General features: G+C 39.2%; 1 protein-coding gene across 2 annotated transcripts; it reads right to left on the bottom strand.

Annotated features, from left to right (window-relative positions):
* Nucleotides 1-5,680: 5,680 nt before the first annotated feature.
* On the bottom strand, nucleotides 5,681-18,333 carry UPP1 (uridine phosphorylase 1). 2 transcript variants are annotated; one of them, XM_034416433.3, is made up of 8 exons: nucleotides 18,248-18,333; nucleotides 17,583-17,651; nucleotides 16,933-17,050; nucleotides 12,721-12,879; nucleotides 11,419-11,533; nucleotides 11,130-11,339; nucleotides 9,810-9,956; nucleotides 8,619-9,405 (listed from the first exon to the last, which is right to left on the bottom strand). In XM_034416433.3, exons 2-8 carry the CDS (start codon nucleotides 17,633-17,635, stop codon nucleotides 9,266-9,268), a joined length of 942 nt encoding a protein of 313 aa, XP_034272324.1. In that variant the 5' UTR covers nucleotides 17,636-17,651; nucleotides 18,248-18,333; the 3' UTR covers nucleotides 8,619-9,265. The 2 variants fall into 2 exon arrangements, with proteins under 2 accessions (XP_034272325.1, XP_034272324.1); XM_034416434.3 differs by lacking the exons at nucleotides 16,933-17,050; nucleotides 17,583-17,651; nucleotides 18,248-18,333 and adding an exon at nucleotides 13,074-13,233 and having other exon boundaries at nucleotides 5,681-9,405.
* Nucleotides 18,334-18,536: the final 203 nt, after the last annotated feature.

Raw genomic sequence — 18,536 nt, 5'->3', positions numbered from 1 at the left:
TCTTGATATAAGACCTCACTAGTGCTCGGTCAGATCCAGAACGACTAGCCCTCCAACTACTCTCTGGATGGTGCGTCTTTTCCGGCGCTTCATCTCCCTCAGCTCCTTGGAGAACCAAGGAGCTGGGCCAATTCGGCGCCGGGTCAGAGGCCGCAAAGGCACAACCCGATCTAAAGCACCAGTGGCCGCCCTATCCCAGGCGGTCACCAGGTCTTCTGTCGAGTCGTGAGCCAGAGTCTCAGGAAATGGCCCAAGCTCCATCTGGAACCTATCAGGATCCATCAGGCGCCTGGGGCGGAACCACCTAGCCGGTTCCGCCTCCCTGCGGCAGGGTGTGGCGGTCAGAAAGTCAAGTCTAAGGAGAGAATGGTCAGACCATGACAGGGGTTCAATGACTATATCCCCTATATCTAGACTATTCGACCACTGACCAGAGGTAAAAACCAAGTCCAGAGTGTGTCCTCCTATATGAGTAGGGCCATGAATTAACTGGGTCAGGTCCATGGCTGTCATGGAAGCCATGAACTCCCGAGCCACCTCAGACGTCTCACCGATGGACGGCAGGTTGAAATCCCCCATGACCATAAGCCTGGGGGTCTCAACCGCCACCCCGGCTATGACGCTGAAGAGCTCAAGCAGGGCCGCTGCCATGCAGCAGGGAGCCAGGTATGCAACTAGCAAGCCCACCTGCATCCCATGGCCCCACTTCACAAGGAGAGACTCACATCCGGCAATCTGAGGTACAGTGGCCTCCCTAGGATCGAGACCTTCTTTTACGATAACCGCCACTCCTCCACCCCTACCCTGAGCCCTCGGCTGATGAAATGCGCGGAAACCCGGTGGGCACATCTCAACGAGGGGGACTCCCCCCTCCTGGCCCAACCAGGTCTCTGTAATACCCGCCAGGTCCGCTCTCCCCTCCTGAATTAGCTTGCAAATGAGGGGGGGTTTATTAACCACGGACCTGGCGTTGCACAACATCAGCCTAAGACCAGGGCTCTGAGACTCTGGACAACCCAGGGAACGAGATGAGCATTGGGGACCGGAGCACGTCACTGCTTGAAGACAGCGGGCACGTTCCCCCACAACACGATCTGCCCCCTGCTCCCACCATATCTGCCCCTCCCACCGACAATCCTGATGGAATTGGTTGTTAAGAATGCTGCACGGGCATAAATGTGAGGATGGTCATAAGTGTGAGGACCAGTCAAAAGTGTGAGGACCTGTCAGAAATGACTTTTTTCAGCCCTCTGGTTAGTCTTTTTGTGCATATGGACTACTCAGAGGTCTGAAAAAGTTATTTTTGACTAGTCCTCGCACTTTTGACCAGTCCTCAAACTTACAACTGTCCTCACATTTTACGTTTTTTGCCCTATCTTATCACCATGGTGAAGAGAAGCAGTTGTGAAATGAGTGACATGGTTGTTAAGAATGCTGCACGGGCATAAATGTGAGGATGGTTATAAGTGTGAGGACCAGTCAAAAGTGCGAGGACCTGTCAGAAATGACTTTTTTCAGCCTTCTGAGTAGTCCCTATATACATAGCCATGGCCACCCGGTCACATGACCAGCTAGCCATGCCCACCCGGTCACATGACCTCCAAGCCACACCACAAAATAAGTCACGCCCACAATGGTGTCCTGCTTTACAAATGTTAAAATCTGGTCACCTTACTTTTAACTGAAGATATTTATTATTCCTATAAAAGCCTCTTCCAGCATTCTACTTCTATGAATCTAGGGCTACAATGATTCAGCTGGGCTGTTGACAGCACTAGTCCGATCAGTGAGATTTATGAGTTATTTCTGAAACTTTCTAGCCCAGCTTATTTAATTCTATGAGTCAGAGCATGCTCTCCAATTCTGACTGGAGAATAATAGATTGTGCCTGAGCCAAGATCAAGTGCATTTCCTTCAGATGATAACCACCTTTCAGCCAGAAGGAACTTTGTGTATAAAGACCATTTAAAGCAATAAACAGTGTTAAGGCCCCAGTAAAACTCACAATCACCCACCAATCATCTCGTGCAAGTGTCAGATCCCAGTACCTAGGAAAAAGCCCTGTCTTCACTGTTTTTGTAACTGGTTATATCACTGGAAATAGCTTTAACACTGGAAAAGCTTCTACAGGATTAATTCACCAGGATAAAAAGTTTCTTGTGATTGAATGGGACCCTAAGCCTGAGTTTATTTGGCATGGGTTGTGATCCTCTCCATCTGTCCAGGACTTTGCTTTCTCTATTGAAAGAGTGGGCAAGTAGATGCTTCAGATATGGATTCAAGGATTTGCATTGGAGGAGGAGGACATTGACCTTTGCAGAATGACTAACTTGCTTTCCCATCAAGGCCTGGGATGAATAACATCCATTACTACCAACATTCACTGCATTATTTTTGGAAAGCCCCTCTCTCTTGGCCCCATCTATCTCAAAATGTTATTGGGGGGGGCATATTGATTGCATTTGGTGTCATGGCAAGTCACAACATGAATGCTAAACCAAAGTTGTTGAGTATTACACCAAAGTTGTTGAAACTATACGTAAGTTGTTGAGCACTATTTTAAATACCCCAGTCTGTTTCTGACCTATAGAAGTAAGATGTTCTGTGGGAAAAGAAAAACTGACAAAAAATTTTTTTCCATTTATGAAAGCATCCATGTTTTACCTTATATTAAGTAGGATGTTTTAACTAGAGTATCATAATATGGAAATGGTGTTTCTTAGAGTTTAAAACTGAAAGTTTTAGTTGAACAGATAGGTGAGAACTTCAAATTCTCACAAGGCATTTAATCAATTTGTAGAATTTATTATCCCAGTATATTGCACTAAATTTTCTAAATTGTTTGGGAAGTTCCCATTAACATTTGTGTTTGATTAATAAAGGGAGAATATAAGCCTATGCTTAAAGTTTTTACCTGGATGTTAAACCTGTCCAGAAAAAAAAAATCATGTTTGAGTTAGAAAATTTAAAACATGTATTTGTTACTTTCAGCCACAGTTCTTAGACCAGCCTAAATCATAACATAAAAATAAAGTTCAAGCAATAGAACAACAGGAAATTAAATACCATTGTAAAAAGATCATTACAGCAAAAGTCATAAAGAAATAAATTAAGTTTTCTCTGATATTTAAATCTAAAATCAAGTTATACCAGACCAATCTCTTGAAAACTTTTGTAGAGTTGGATTTTGTAAGAAAATAAATTGGGCCAATTTATATACAAACCATACAGCAAGGATAAACATTTGTATTAGTTAAAATCATGTGCTTAGTTTCCAATAAAAGAAAATATTTGTAGCTCAAGGTTGAAATGAGTTCTTGGTGTTCTCCGAGCTTGGTTATTTTCTTACAGACATTTCATTATTTATTTATTTTATTTATTTATTTATTTTTCAAACTTCTATACCACCCTTCTCCTTTAGGACTCAGGGCGGTGAACAGCCAAGATAAAAAACATTTATACATAAAGTTAAAAATAGATTTAAAATAATTAAATAAATTTGGCCCGTAATTTAAAACTTATCAATTTAAAATCCGTATCAAATTTTAAAACCAACCATTATCCTAACTAGGTAACATCATAAATACAAGTAAGGAGAGGGTTTTGCTGTCAGTTTATATTCTAGTGGCTTGCCTTGTCAGTGTTGGTGGGGGTGATCTTAGAGGTTCTTTGGTTGGGCTGTTTACTGTTTATTGGCTGTTTACTGTTGGCTTCTTTGGCAGTTCCTTGACTGGGGTATTGTTTACTTGATTTACTTGAAATCCTGATCTCATTTGATGTCACAACCCTGTTCACATCCATAGATCTGGACTTATCCAAAGAATCTATGATCACATTGCTCCACAGCATATCTGACTTAATTAAATACAAGAAGATTAAAATGCCCAGGATTATAGATCTCATAAACCTCTGCCTAACCACAAACTTCCAATTTGATGGATAAAATTATCAACTTTAAAGATATACATATGGGATCACTGCATTTGGAATTTATAGTGGAGGTCATTATGCAACATCTAGAAGCCATACCACTTCCATAAATACAAACCAAAATATGAATCAGACATGTATAGGACCTAAAGCACCTAACGGACAGGTGCTTTAAAGAGCACCTGTCATTTCAGATCCATCATGGCAGCATCTGTTAGCGGGTATTCACTCACTACTGCCTGCCACATCCACCTTGTTGTGTCACTGCTGTATCACCAGCCATCCCATTAAAGTGAATGGGACTGTCGGCGAGTCAACAGCTTGTCAGAGGAGGGCAGAGATGACAGTTGCTCTTTTAAAATTATGATTTAAATCAAGTTGATTTAAATCAAGCCTTTTTACTAGTGATTTAAATCATGATTTAAATTGACTTGATTTAAATCAAATCCACCCTGGCTACCAATACACATAGATATAAACAATATTTATATACTATGCAGGAAACAACATTCCAAAAAGGAAACAAAAACATCAAAGCACGTAGATGAGCATAAGTTAACTCCAAAATTAACCTTAGACCAACAATCAAGTAAACAATACCCCAATCAAGGAACTGCCAAACAAGCCAAGAGTAAATAGCCCAAAGAATCTCGAAGTCCCCACCAACACCAACAGGGCAAGCTACAAGAATATAAACTCAGAGCAAGCCCCACTCCTTACTAGCACTGATGATGTTACCTAATTTGGGTAATGAAACATCTGCAAGAAAACAAGCTCTGAACACCAAAGACCAAACTGAAGACAGGCAGTAACTTCAAATGCAAATGGAAGTTTTAAATTTTGTAACACATTTATTTAAAAAAATTTAAAAAATATTTTTAAAGTAAGTAATTGTATAAACTGACTTATAAATGGAATGTTTGAATCAGATTCATACCAGTCAATGCTTGCTAGGAGCATTCTGAGTTATAATGTATGTTTTCTTACTCATCACTTTTCTCTCTGACTAACAAAAACACAAGAGGTAGAGCTTCATTATTCAAATTTATAAAAGATCCAACTTTGCAGACTTTTCCTTTTTGTCATTCATGAAGAGTTTTTATATATTTCATATACAGAGTAAGCATAAGTATATTCTTCATAATTATCCAATCAGATAGAAGACTGTTCCTGCACAGTTATTGTGATGCATATTTTCAGTGTAACATTTATGTTTAATGTTTTCTTTGAGAATTGATTGCAAAGTATATGGCATTTCCTTTCTTTTTAGTCTAAAAACAATGTGGTAAAACTAATTCAGTGGAAAAAGGATGACACCTAGTCCTAAAGCAGTCACCGAGTTCCAAGATAAAAGCACAGCATTTCAAAACTGTAATGTATGGTCTATCCTAGAATGCGTTAAAGTTGAGCATCCATTTGAATATCAGTCTTGCAATCACTTGTCTTCTCTTAACTACATAACAAAATCTGAAATTAATTACTTATTTTTAGGACTTGAAAAATAAAAAAGGAAGGAACTATAAACTTACACCAGCAGTCGCCTACAAAAAAAACCTCTATAAAATGTTTTATAGATGGCATTTTCCCCCAGCGAGATTGGCCAAAATGTATCCAAATTTATCCCCCAAATGCTGGAGATGCAACTACAAATTTGGAATATTCTATCACATGAGGTGGACGTGCCCCATCACAAGGAAATATTGGTGCAAAATTCAAAAACGGCTAGAAGAAATACAGAGCAAAAAACAGATTTGAAACCGGAACTATTTTTATTAGGAATACTGGATCCAAAAATGAATAAAAAACTTCAATACATCACACTACACATACTCATTGCAACAAGAATCATATTTGCACAAAAGTGGAAACAAAATAATGTATCCTCAGACAAAATAGTTATTAGGAAAATTCTTGAATGCACAGAAATGGAAAAAATGACTATGGAGCTAAAAAAGAGGGATGATTCGGACTATTATGAAGTATGGAATAAAATGTACAGTTGGCTCGAAAATAGAAACCAAACAAGGAATGTTTAACTTAGTACTGATGAAATCTAAATTGGAGTAATTGAACAACATTAAACAAAGAGATGTAAATCTAAATGAATATAAATTGGTAGATAAAAATAATGAATTCTACTATGTGTATTAATATATACATTGGTGTAACATTATACTATCATCAAGAAGTAAATAGAGAATCACAAAAACAAAATACATATGCCGTTAAAGAAAGCTGTAAAATAACCTTAGATGGTATGTATTGTTTGCTGTGTTTTGTCTTGTTTTGATGTATTTGTGGTTGTTTTTTATGTTGTTTTTAAAGATAAAACTGTTTAATAAAAATTATTTTTAAAAAATGAAATAAAAAAGGAAGGACCTATAAAGCACAATCATGTGCAATCCCATGCCCAAATACAGTGGGGCAAAAAAGTATTTAGTCAGCCACCAATTGTGCAAGTTCTCCCACTTAAAAAGATGAGAGAGGCCTGTAATTGACATCATAGGTAGACCTCAACTATGAGAGACAAAATGAGAAAACAAATCCAGACAATCATATTGTCTGATTTGGAAAGAATTTATTTGCAAATTATGGTGGAAAATAAGTATTTGGTCACCTAGAAACAAGCAAGATTTCTGGCTCTCACAGACCTGTAACAACTTCTTTAAGAGGCTCCTCTGTCCTCCACTCATTACCTGTATTAATGGCACCTGTTTGAACTTGCTATCAGTATAAAAGACACCTGTCCACAACCTCAAACAGTCACACTCCAAACTCCACTATGGTGAAGACCAAAGAGCTGTCGAAGGACACCAGAAATAAAATTGTAGACCTGCACCAGGCTGGGAAGACTGAATCTGCAATAAGCAAGCAGCTTGGTGTGAAGAAATCAACTGTGGGAGCAATAATTAGAAAATGGAAGACATATAAGACCACTGATAATCTCCTTCGATCTGGGACTCCATGCAAGATCTCATCCCGTGGAGTCAAAATGATCACAAAAACAGTGAGCAAAAATCCCAGAACCACACGGGGGGACCTAGTGAATGACCTGCAGAGAGCTGGGACCAACGTAACAAAGGCTACCATCAGTAACACTACGCTGCCAGGGACTCAGATCCTGCAGTGCCAGACGTGTCCCCCTGCTTAAGCCAGTACATGTCCAGGCCTGTCTGAAGTTTGCTAGAGAGCATTTGGATGATCTAGAAGAGGACTGGGAGAATGTCATATGGTCAGATGAAACCAAAGTAGAACTGTTTGGTAGAAACACAACTCATCGTGTTTGGAGGAGAGAGAATGCTGAGTTGCATCCAAAGAACATCATAACCACTGTGAAGCATGGGGGTGGCAACATCATGCTTTGGGGCTGTTTCTCTGCAAAGGGACCAGGACGACTGATCCATGTACAGGAAAGAATGAATGGGACCATGTATCGTGAGATTTTGAGTGCAAACCTCCTTCCATCAGCAAGGGCATTGAAGATGAAACGTGGCTGGGTCTTTCAGCATAATGATCCCAAACACACCGCCCGGGCAATGAAGGAGTGGCTTCGTAAGAAGCATTTCAAGGTCCTGGAGTGGCCTAGCCAGTCTCCAGATCTCAACCCCATAGAAAACCTTTGGGGGGAGTTGAAAGTCCGTGTTGCCCAGCGACAGCCCCAAAACATCACTGCTCTAGAGGAGATCTGCATGGAGGAATGGGCCAACATACCAGCAACAGTGTGTGCCAACCTTGTGAAGACTTACAGAAAACGTTTGACCTCTGTCATTGTCAACAAAGGATATATAACAAAGTATTGAGATGAACTTTTGATATTGACCAAATACTTATTTTCCACCATAATTTGCAAATAAATTCTTTCCAAATCAGACAATGTGATTGTCTGGATTTGTTTTCTCATTTTGTCTCTCATAGTTGAGGTCTACCTATGATGACAATTACAGGCCTCTCTCATCTTTTTAAGTGGGAGAACTTGGGCAATTGGCTGACTAAATACTTTTTTGTCCCACTGTAAGTGTGAAAAAGTTTACAGTCTTAAGACTGTAAGTCATTAAAAAAATTAATGGACTGCCATGGATTTAATAAATCTTGTCAGCTTCCAAGCTTAATTTACCTAATATTTTGGGCACACATTTTAAGTAGCACTAGAATAGTGATGGCGAACCTATGGCACACGTGCCACAGGTAGCACATGGAGCCATCTCTGCCGGCACGCGAACCATCACTCAGTCAGCTCCGTCGCACATGAACACATGCCTCTTGCTGGCCAGCTGATTTTTGTGTCTGCCGTGCATGTGGAAGATGTGCGCGCATGCCCATGTCACCCCTCCCCTCCCAGGAGTCTCCACGCGGCCTGTTTTGGATGCCAAATAAGTTCGGGGCTTGTGCAGAGGCTCTGGGAGGGTGAAAAACAGGCCTACCAGAAGTCTGGAAACAGGCAATTTCCGGCCTCCAGAGGGCTACGGGGGAGGCTGTTTTTTGTCCTCCCAGAGGCTCCAGGAAAGCCTCCGGAGCCTGGGAAGGGCAAAAAATGGGCCTACCAGAAGTCCAGAAATGGGCTGTTTCTGGCCTCCGGAGGCTTCAAGGCCCAAAACGGGGCTCCGGAGGGGGGGGGGTGTCCGCATTGCATTATGGGTTTGGGCACATGCACTTTTGGCACCCGAGGAAAAAAAGATTAGCCATCACTGCACTAGAATTTTGTTTTAATGGCAATAGTACTTAGACTTATATACTGCTTCACAGTGCTTTACAACCCTCTATAAGCAGTTTACAGTGTCAGCATATTGTCCCCAACAATCTGGGTCCCCATTTTACTGACCTCAGAAGAATGGGAGGCTGAGTCAACCTTGAACTGGCAGCCGGCAGTCAGCAGAAGTATCTTGCCGTGCTGCATTCTAACCACTGTGCCACCTTGGCTCTTAATAATAGATTTTATCTTGGAAAATAATAAGTGTTAATTAAAACATTTTCTAATATACTTAATGAACTTAACAGCAGTGTATGTATGTTTGTGTACACACACAAACAAGTTTGTGTGTGTATATGTGTGTGTACTGAATGTATCTGTATATATGTACGCATACATATATATATGTATATATATACACATACACAAATATAATAAAGTGCTATTAATTGGGGTATGTAGATGTGTATGTACATGCATACATCCATGCATGAGTACATACGTATATACTGGTACATATACTCAAAAATAGTCAATTCTTTTTAAAGGAGAAGTGTACATAAGATTCTAAGTTATGCTACTGGGGAAACATTTTTAACAAGAATTCAAGTAAAAGGAACCGTTTCTAGAAATATATAGTACAGAAAGTCACTTTTTTCCAAGATGGTTTTTAATCAGCTGTCCCACCAGCTTCTGTGGTCTTGTCTGATACTCCTTCAAAACATCATGAGGTGTAGAGATCTGATCACCTTCAAGTCGGTTCAGCAATGTTACACATACTACAGCACCTTAACATTTATAAAACAATATCAATGTTATTTTCTCCTCAAATTATTGAAAAATAATTTAATAATATATAAAATAATTATAATCATCCACATTTACTGTGAACGAATATGTTACTTATTTTTTATTAAAATTTTATTACTTCCTATTGGGGAGAAACTATTTAAGGGAGATAAATTCAGTTGACAATAGTAGGGATAAGAATAAGCCATGGTCCGTTAGCAGGCCTTGTGACAGAACATGGGGTGCTAGAAAGCAATACTAAATCAGATTGCCTTCCCTGGTCATCCCCTATCTTGAGATACCATTATTACTATTATTCTATTACTCCTACTTAAATTTAAAACTCTTCAGTATGTTAAAATTAAAGCTAGTGGATTAAATAACATTATATACATGCCGTTACCTTTGAGGCCACTAAGATTGCACATAGCTGCAAAAACAGAAGATTCCATCTCAATATTTCTTACTCCAGCCTTGTGAGCTTCCTTCAAATATTGCAGTTTCTCTTCTTCAGTATATGTGCAGATGGCACCATCAAGGCGAGCTTGACCTACAAATGCAAGACATATCATTAAAAGTGTAAACATGTACATCTTTGTAATAAGATCCTGGACAAGTGAGTAAAGATCCACTAAAGATTCACCTAGAGAAGGGGGCAATAATTGCAAGGGGAAACAGGCCAGATCAAGATAATAAAAGTATCTGGAATTGTTTAGCCAGGAAGATTAAAGTTGGAGAGATGATTTGTATATGTATTATGAACAGATATCTATGTATTCTAGTGACTTTTAAGCTACAGTAAATCTAAACCATATTTGGTAGTTCTCGAAAGCTATTTTTTTGTTCACACATTCACATTAGTCACAATTTCTGCCCTTTTCCTGAATAATTTTACACTTAAGTTTTCTCTGAATTTATTCATTAACCCAGGGTTTATTCTTTGACTCAGCTTTCTCTGCTACTTTTAGACCAATGAACACAATAAAGAGCTCCTTGCTGATCTCTGCATTCACAAAACCTCCTCCCTCCCTCTCTCTTCCCCTCCCTCCCTCATGCATTTTCTATTTTTTTTCCTGCTTTATTGCCTCAATCAGATGCTGTCACAATAATTAATAGTGCTTAATCTCCAATGGAAGAATGAAGTTGAGAAAATTTCTCTAATGAATTATACTGTTCGATTTGTGTGGTTTGGATACTGAACTATGTCATTCATATGACCTCACATGATCTTAAAATATCTTAATAATTATTAGTTCGGTGCAGGTAACAATTTGTGGTACCTGGTACATGCCTATAGTTCAAAATGTTGAACTTGTGTGTCATCCATGCAATTAAGAAGTCATTTTAAATTCAAGCAATGCACTGTCTTACCTATCATCAAAATAGAAAATTTAAAAATAACAAATAAGTTTAAATAGGTTAAAAAAGGATCACGTGATCAGAACCAAGTAAATATTACTGTGAGGTAAACCAACTTTTGGACTTTAGAATACAGTTGGATGAAATTCCGCCCCCCCCCCCCCCCAAAAAATGTAGGCTCCATTCAAGTCTTTTCCCATTTTTCATGCAAAAGCATTCAATTACATCTGGAGTTTACATATGTATTTTTCTTCATGCTTGTTTATTTCTTATTTAATGTTAGGAAAAGTATGTTTTATTTCATCTGCTTTTTCAGATTGAAATTTTGTTTGCTATGTACAAGGTAGTATTCAACTAGTGTTACCTTCATAGAAATCCAGAGTGCACAATGTGTTTCCAATAACTGTATTGAATTGATCAAGTTCCTTGGCACACTCCATAAGGTCTTCATTTAATTTTTCATCTAAGTATGTACTGCGAATGACAGACTTCCCCAAAATAATCTGTTCAAACTGCGGCTTGAAGGTAGCATCTACAGCTTGCTTTGTGATCACCACAGAGCCTGGTGTCAAACCTACATTATAAATATAATTTATATTTGATGATAATATAAATCAATCACGTTTACTTTAAAGAAATAACAATAGAAATACCTATTCCACCAGATGTGCCAACACGAATAATGGTTACATTGCAGCATTTGGCATGATACAGCAGCTTGATGAGTTCATGCAACATGATAGCAATTGAAGGGATTCCCATTCCATGCTGAAATTTAAAAATAGGAGGGGAAGGAATATGAATATTTATCATTTCATATGTTCTGTTTGTGTATGGAGAAAAACAGCATTTTTAAAGATTATTTTCCATTACTTATAGAAGCAGAACATTTTTGCTAAACAAAGAATAATATATTTGTCCTGAACCTCTTAACAAAGCACTCTAAATAGCCAATGTTGTACAGCAGGGCTCTCAGCCTTCTCATCTGGCATTGGCTGAAGGGCTTGCAAGCTGAGTGGCTTTGGGCTTACCTGAAATGTGTGTGCTAGATTTGAACTTTTTGACAAGTAATTTGATGGACATAGGCACTCACCATCTTGGAAATCCTTGCATTTCCTGTTCTCATGATATAGGGCAGCGATCCCCAACCTTTTGGGCACCAGGGACCAGTTCCATGGAGAAAGGGTTTTCCATAGACTGGAAGAAGTGTGGTTTCGTGTGCTGTCTGCATACTGCGGATGGGGTTCACTTGTTTGCGCAGCCCAATTTCTGGCATGCTGCGGGCTGGTGCCAGTCCACGGACCAGGAGTTAAGAGACCCCTGATATACGGTGTCCTGCTTGACTAGGAGCTTAGACTAAAAGACTTCCTAGGTCCCTTCCAACTCTATGTTCTTCTGAAACCAACATTGGATAAAACACTGTTTGCCTCTCCCAGACATCAACCAGCTCTTTTATCTCTGTTCCTTCTTTTATCTATTTCTTAGAGCATAATTCACTTCCAAAGCATATCAACATTTCAATTGATTGGTTAAAAAACATGTCTGCAATCCAAAATTTTTCTTTTTTTGTAATTGTATTGTGTCCAGAAATTTCTACATCTATGCATGTTCTATTCATTCATTTATTTTCTACTCTCAAAAAAAAGCACTCTCTCAATTTTCAGATCTTCCTTTGGGGTATATTAGTCATTGTATATATATTCGTTGTTAGACATATTAGTAACTGATTATTAAGTTGAAAATATTAAATTCATTTAAAAATTGACATTAAAAAAAAATTAATGCCCTCACTCAAGGAAGAATGTTGGAGAATGTAAAAGCTTACATAGTTATATGAAACAATTCTAATTAGTCCAAATAAAAGTAAATGTTTAAAGTCACAGACCTATGTATCTTTTTTCATATATTTTTCCATATATATTTTGTTTTTAAAATATATAGTATACTATACTTACACTGACTGACAGTACAGGTCCCGCTTTGTACATTGCATACCGATCTGTTCCAGCACATATATTGGGATAGTCATTACCCGGGTTACCAATATCCAGCAGTTCAGCAATGTAGGTAATAAAAGTTTTCATCCGTGAAGGACTTCCTCCAACACATACAAACTAAGCAGAATTAAATGAATAAAACACATTCTTAGAAAAATGTACCTTTCAATGTGCATTAATATTTAAAATGATGGTTTTGACAACTACCTGAACTAAAATGATTTCTAGATGTTGCCCCACTATGCAGCATTATTAATGTCTTCAAGTGTTTATTGTAGCAAAATTATGTATGTTAAGATTAGAATACATACCATATTTTTCTGTGTATAAGACACTACGTTTTCTTTAAAATATTTACTTGAAAATTGAGGTGCATCTTATACACAGGAGGCCGAGGAGAAGGCCGCACATGCCAGATGAGCCTCTATCTTATATGCAGCTCTATCATTCCTCTCTATTGTAGTTGTTTCCTGTATCACATTGCCACCCTAGGTTTCATCTCTATTGTTCCTGTGATGCATTTCCTCTTCTTGTTGTATTACCCACTCTAACAAGATGGCTTCTGCACAGTGATGGCTTATAGTGTGCTTACTACAAGAAACTGCATGAAACATGGGGGCATCTGATACACGGAAAAATACAGTACTTGGTCAATAAGTTTTCCAAGTGTAGTTTTCAATCCACATAGAACAGGTAGCAACCTGTGTGTCTCTCCCAGATTTTGTGGATAACACCACCTACCATCTTTCATCCTTGGCCATGCTGCTCACAGTTTGACTACATCATCAGGAGAAATTAGGTTTTAAAATTTCTAATCTGGAGGAACTCAAATTTAGATGGAGCCTGATTGCACCAAAGCTCTGTACTGCCACTTTAATTTATTTAAATTATATTTGGAATATATTGTAGAGAAGGTTGGTCACTGGAAGATTGATATTGAAACTGAAACCTAATTATTCTGAATATTTAAGGCAAGAATAATTGAGAAGATTCCAACACTTGGAAAAATTAAAGACAATCAAAAAAGAGATGACAAAGGATGATAGCATGGTGCTATCATTGCTGACTCAAACATGAATTTACAAGAAATTTACAAGTGTAAGTTACTGACATATAATGCTAGTAAAATGATATCTATTGCGTCACCAAAGTGACTGAACAACTGATTGATTTGCTAGATTGTGTATTATCAAGTTGTTGTTGTTTTTATTTCTGGCAACTACATAGGTTTTTCTTCATGACTGAACAATTGAACCAAAATCTAGATTGCTCAGGTCTCTACTCTACTACAGATACCTGACTCTATTTTTGAAGGCAAGGATAAACAATTCATGCATCTATTTTTATATGATCAAAAATCAAAGAACAAGGTCAAAATATAAAGCATATTTTCTAAAAGCCCCATTCATAATAGAAACTAAATGTACCAGTGGAATGTTTTTGATTCAGCAATTTCTAATTCCATAGCATGCATTTTTTAAAAAATCCTTCCTTTTTTAATCTTATAATTCAAGGTGGCAAACATTCCTAATATTCCTTCATTTCCCTAATTTTCCCACAACAGCTTGTGAAATAAGTTGGGTTAAGAGAGAGTGATAGGTTCCAAATCACCCAGCAAGTTTTCATACCTAAGCTAAATTCTTGATCTTCCCATTAGGAGATCCCTTCCAATGTTTTAAACCTTTAGTCATTTTTTAAAATTCTAGAACATGGGTCCTCAAACTATGGCCTGTGGGCCGCATGTGGCCCACCGAAGCCATTAATCTGGCCCGCACAGGACCATGAGGCTGTCCCGCTCACATCGCCCTGCCCAACCTCCAGCTGAACGCAGGACTTACCTTCATGAGCCCTGCAGGCTGGAACTGAAAGGCCAATAATTTTTATCTGCAGAATGCTGCTGGGGGTGGGGGAAGTGAAAAATGGGGCGCACAGATGCCCCAGGAGGCAAAAAACAGGCGAAAACAGCTCATTTTTGACCAAAAAACGGCCCATTTTTGGACTGCTGGAGGTGGGGGAGGTGAAAAATGGGGTGCACAGATGCCCCAGGAGGCCAGAAAATGGGCAGAAACTGCCTGTTTTTCACCTTCCCTGCCTCCAGAAGATAGATAAAGAGAGACAGAGGAAAGAGAGACTTGATTGTAAGCTCCTTGGAGTTGGGAAGAATTGCTGCAAAACTGAGTTTTCTGAAGTGGACCACTAGACTCCTAAACAACTGAAAAAATGATATAGTAAAAAGAAAAGTCAACCAAAAAAGCAACATGCACAAAAGCAAATAAAACACCCCCAGGAGCAAAACAAATTAAAGTTTAATTTGTGTGCATTGTTTAATGGACTGTTAAATTGGCCACGCCCACCTAGTCACATGACCTGACCACACCCACCCAACCACATGACCACTTAGCCATACCCATCCAGCCTGTCCAGCCCCCCAACAGTCTGAGGGACCATGAATTGGCCCCCTGTTTAAAAAGTTTGAGGACCCCTGTTCTAGAAGCTTGAAATACTGATCTTTTAAATAGGAAACACAGATGCTTAAAGAAGCTAACTCAAATGATTTATTATTGGACATGATTAACTTCATTTTCTAAGAACACTACCGAGCAAAATTCAACAATATATATGTAACTGATTCTACTTTTCCATTGAGCATATTCATAAAGAATTTTGATGGAGATTATTACTATATTTCCCCATCAATACATTGAAAGCAGGCTATATAGGTATTTCAGTGTAAGCATTCTTCGGCAGAAAAGCGTAAGAATGTGAGAAGTATTTGGAAGTAGTAAATGGCAGATGCAGAACCTTACTGTATAGGTAGTTCTTCATTTAGAACATAAAGGAGCCTGCCCATTACAGTTGCAAGTCATAATGGTCATTAAGAGAGGCACCTATGTGATTATCTCACTTAGCAATCTCCATCCCTGCTTTGCCCACTGCAGCCATTAAGAAACACACAGCAGAGCACAAGGTGCCTCGGTGTGAGGGAGGCCTTGGGAGGTCTAGAAACAGGCAGAGGCTCACACAGTAGCAGCACCTCAGCTCACATAGCTTGCCCTAGGTCTCCCAAGGCCTGCACCCACTGAGGCATCCCTTGCTGTGCTTCTGACCTCTTATGGTTGCTGCAGTCCTTGGGTGACTGATCAGTCACTTTTCTTTCACAAGCAACCATTATGGCGCATGGCAAACCTACATAATGGAAGCCATGTGGCTCCATCCTGGAAGCAGGCACAAAATTTGGGAGCTGTAATTTATTGCATATGAATTCATATTCATTGTGTATGAAGGCTGTGCAGTGCAGCAGCTGCTTTCAGAAGATCTATAATAAAAGGTAAGTCTGATTGATAATGGGCAACAGGAAGGAGGGTGACACAATAGAGTGGGAATCAGCCCAAGGGCTGTGGGGAGCTAGTGAGAATATGATATGGGGGAGATAGGTGCAGTTTCTCTGTGATCAGTCATAAGGGCGGATGAATTGCCAAACATCCAAATTTTGTTTATGTGATCCCAAGAGTGCTGCAGCAACTGAAATTTTAAACTGTTTTCAAGGATCCATCATAATTTCAAACTGTCTCCAAATGACCAGTTGTAATTTGAGGACTGTGTAACGAGGGATCCATTTTATTTGACTGCACTTCATTTAAAACATCGTCCAAAGCATTTTGAAATGAGGCTAGTTGCCTCCAGGAAGAAAGTGAAAGACCCCATTAAAAATTAAGTAAAGTCTATTATTCCAAGATCATTTCGGCTAATTTAGCATAGCCATTGAAGAGATAAGAGGAGTTCCAGTTTACCAGTTATTGATGATCACATGTTGTCTTCACTTGCTCATCTGGTGGCATGCTTATTACTTGGGGAGGAAGAACACAGAAATAGTAGGGCTGTAGAAAGTTTTTTCCTCCTCTCTTTATCTCTTGGTGAGCCTACTGCTTTAATAGAATGATTGGTGGGAAATAAAATATGAATAGTTGAGAACGACTAGCCTCCTCCCCTTGCCACTATTTTTCTGGCTCCAGGTTATTAGGTTTTTAAGTTGATTCTGCAAACTTTATCTCAACCCATTTCTGATATAATAGCACAAGAAAAAACAAAGACATTCATAGGACTTGAATGCAGAATGGAAAGGAAAAACGGTTGCTTTCATTTAACAGTCTAGAGCCATTTCTTTCTCACCTTAATATCTCCAAATAAGGCAGGAAAATCATGAGTAGCAGTCCCAAGGGCAAAATGATATAAAATGTCATCTTTCATTTTCTTAAGGTGTGGATTAGGGACACAAACTCTGGCATCTCTATAAATAAAGAGTTAAATAGATTCGTAATCTCAAATAGCTATATTCAAACAAGGCTAGTATAATGCCTAAATTAGTATATCTCTTTTTGAAATCTTTTATTTTACTGATATCATCTTGAATAGAGTACATCTTTGTATGATCAACTTCCTTATTTACTGTGTGACACTAAACAGATCAAGTTTTACTCAGTGTAAACATTTTGATGCAATTCTTTTGCAGAAAATTTATTTATGGAAATTGCCCAAACACCTATTGAACTGTGGTAGAGGATATGTAATTTTGTTACATATTAGAGGAAAATTGAATATTTTGGAGTTCTCAAAAATTCGCAAATATTGCTATAATAAACACAGTGGTAATTGTCATATATTGCATCTCTATTTTTTAGAATACCTATTTCTATGATAGATAGATAGATAGAGAGATAGATAGATAGATAGAGAGATAGATAGATAGATAGATAGAGGATAGATTTGTTCCCTCCTATTCATTAATGAGATATAGTGTCTAAACTCCGTTTAATTCTTACTCTGCACATTGCTTGTCTTCTGCCTTTTTCTTCAGAGCATCGTTAGTAGCCATTCTATTTCCTCAGACTCTGAGTGGGGAAAGAATGGAAACTGAAAGTTGCACCAAGCACTACACATATTATGCAAATAAGGAACCGGTTTCTGGAAATACACGGTCTCGGTATACGTTTCGTTGCGATGCACGTTTACCCAGAACGAGCACATTTTCCCAGAAACCACATAAAATCACAGTCACAGTTAATGCAACAGAATTGAGTAACACAGCGCTTTCTGCAAGTCGACACGTCACGTTGCTTTCCCAGCGTGGTTTTTATCCCACGCCAGTTCCTCCTGAGCGGATCGGCTTCTTTTGGGTGGGGTGCGGATAGAACAGGACGGGAGAGAAACAGTCCTACAAGTCGGACAGATCCGGGGCTTCATAATAGCAGACCGACGGAGCGGCCGGCTCGTGCGACATCATAATGGGCATCCGTGGTGGGCGCTGGGTCTCGCTCTGTTCTCTCGCGCCACCGAAATGGCAAAAGCAAAAGGCTTGGGAGGAATTGAGGCGGCTAGAAAGGAGAGTCTTTTACTTTCCTACAAAATACTCCTAAGGACCTTCGATGAAGCAGCGCGCCCGGTCAGCCCACCCTTCTTTCGCTGGCCCTCTTCTCAGCAACCTTACCTGAGAAAGCCCAAAAAGAAGTAAAAGGAAAGGAGGAGGCCGCCGGCCAGTAGAGAGCAGCGGGGCAGGTGCGCGTGCGCACGCGTTTCTAAGCCTGTGGAAAAGCGAGGAAAGTTACAGGCGGCTGAAGGCTACTGAGTGGCTGTGATTGTGCCCTGTTTGAGCTCGCTGGAAAGTGTCTGCTTTATTCAATGTCGTCGGTGATGCAACGAATATTACAACATTTCTTCTTAGTCATTCTTACTCCTGACGGTCTTTGCGGGTCAATTTAGGAGACTTCTGATCTTTT

Source organism: Pantherophis guttatus, chromosome 4 (assembly GCF_059756535.1).
Source record: "Pantherophis guttatus breed Tessera chromosome 4, ASM5975653v1, whole genome shotgun sequence".
In the NCBI taxonomy this organism is placed as follows: Eukaryota; Metazoa; Chordata; class Lepidosauria; order Squamata; family Colubridae; genus Pantherophis; species Pantherophis guttatus.
This window is presented reverse-complemented; position numbering and strand designations above follow the sequence as displayed.

Excerpts from the sequence above, each read along its gene's own strand:
- UPP1 (XM_034416433.3), bottom strand. The coding sequence starts at position 17,635 with ATGGCTACTAACGATGCTCTGAAGAAAAAGGCAGAAGACAAGCAATGT. Across the intron at positions 11,340-11,418 it reads TGGCACATCTGGTGGAATAG|GTTTGACACCAGGCTCTGTG; the intron begins GTATTTCTATTG and ends TTTATAATGTAG. Across the intron at positions 9,957-11,129 it reads CACTCTGGATTTCTATGAAG|GTCAAGCTCGCCTTGATGGT; the intron begins GTAACACTAGTT and ends TTGCATTTGTAG.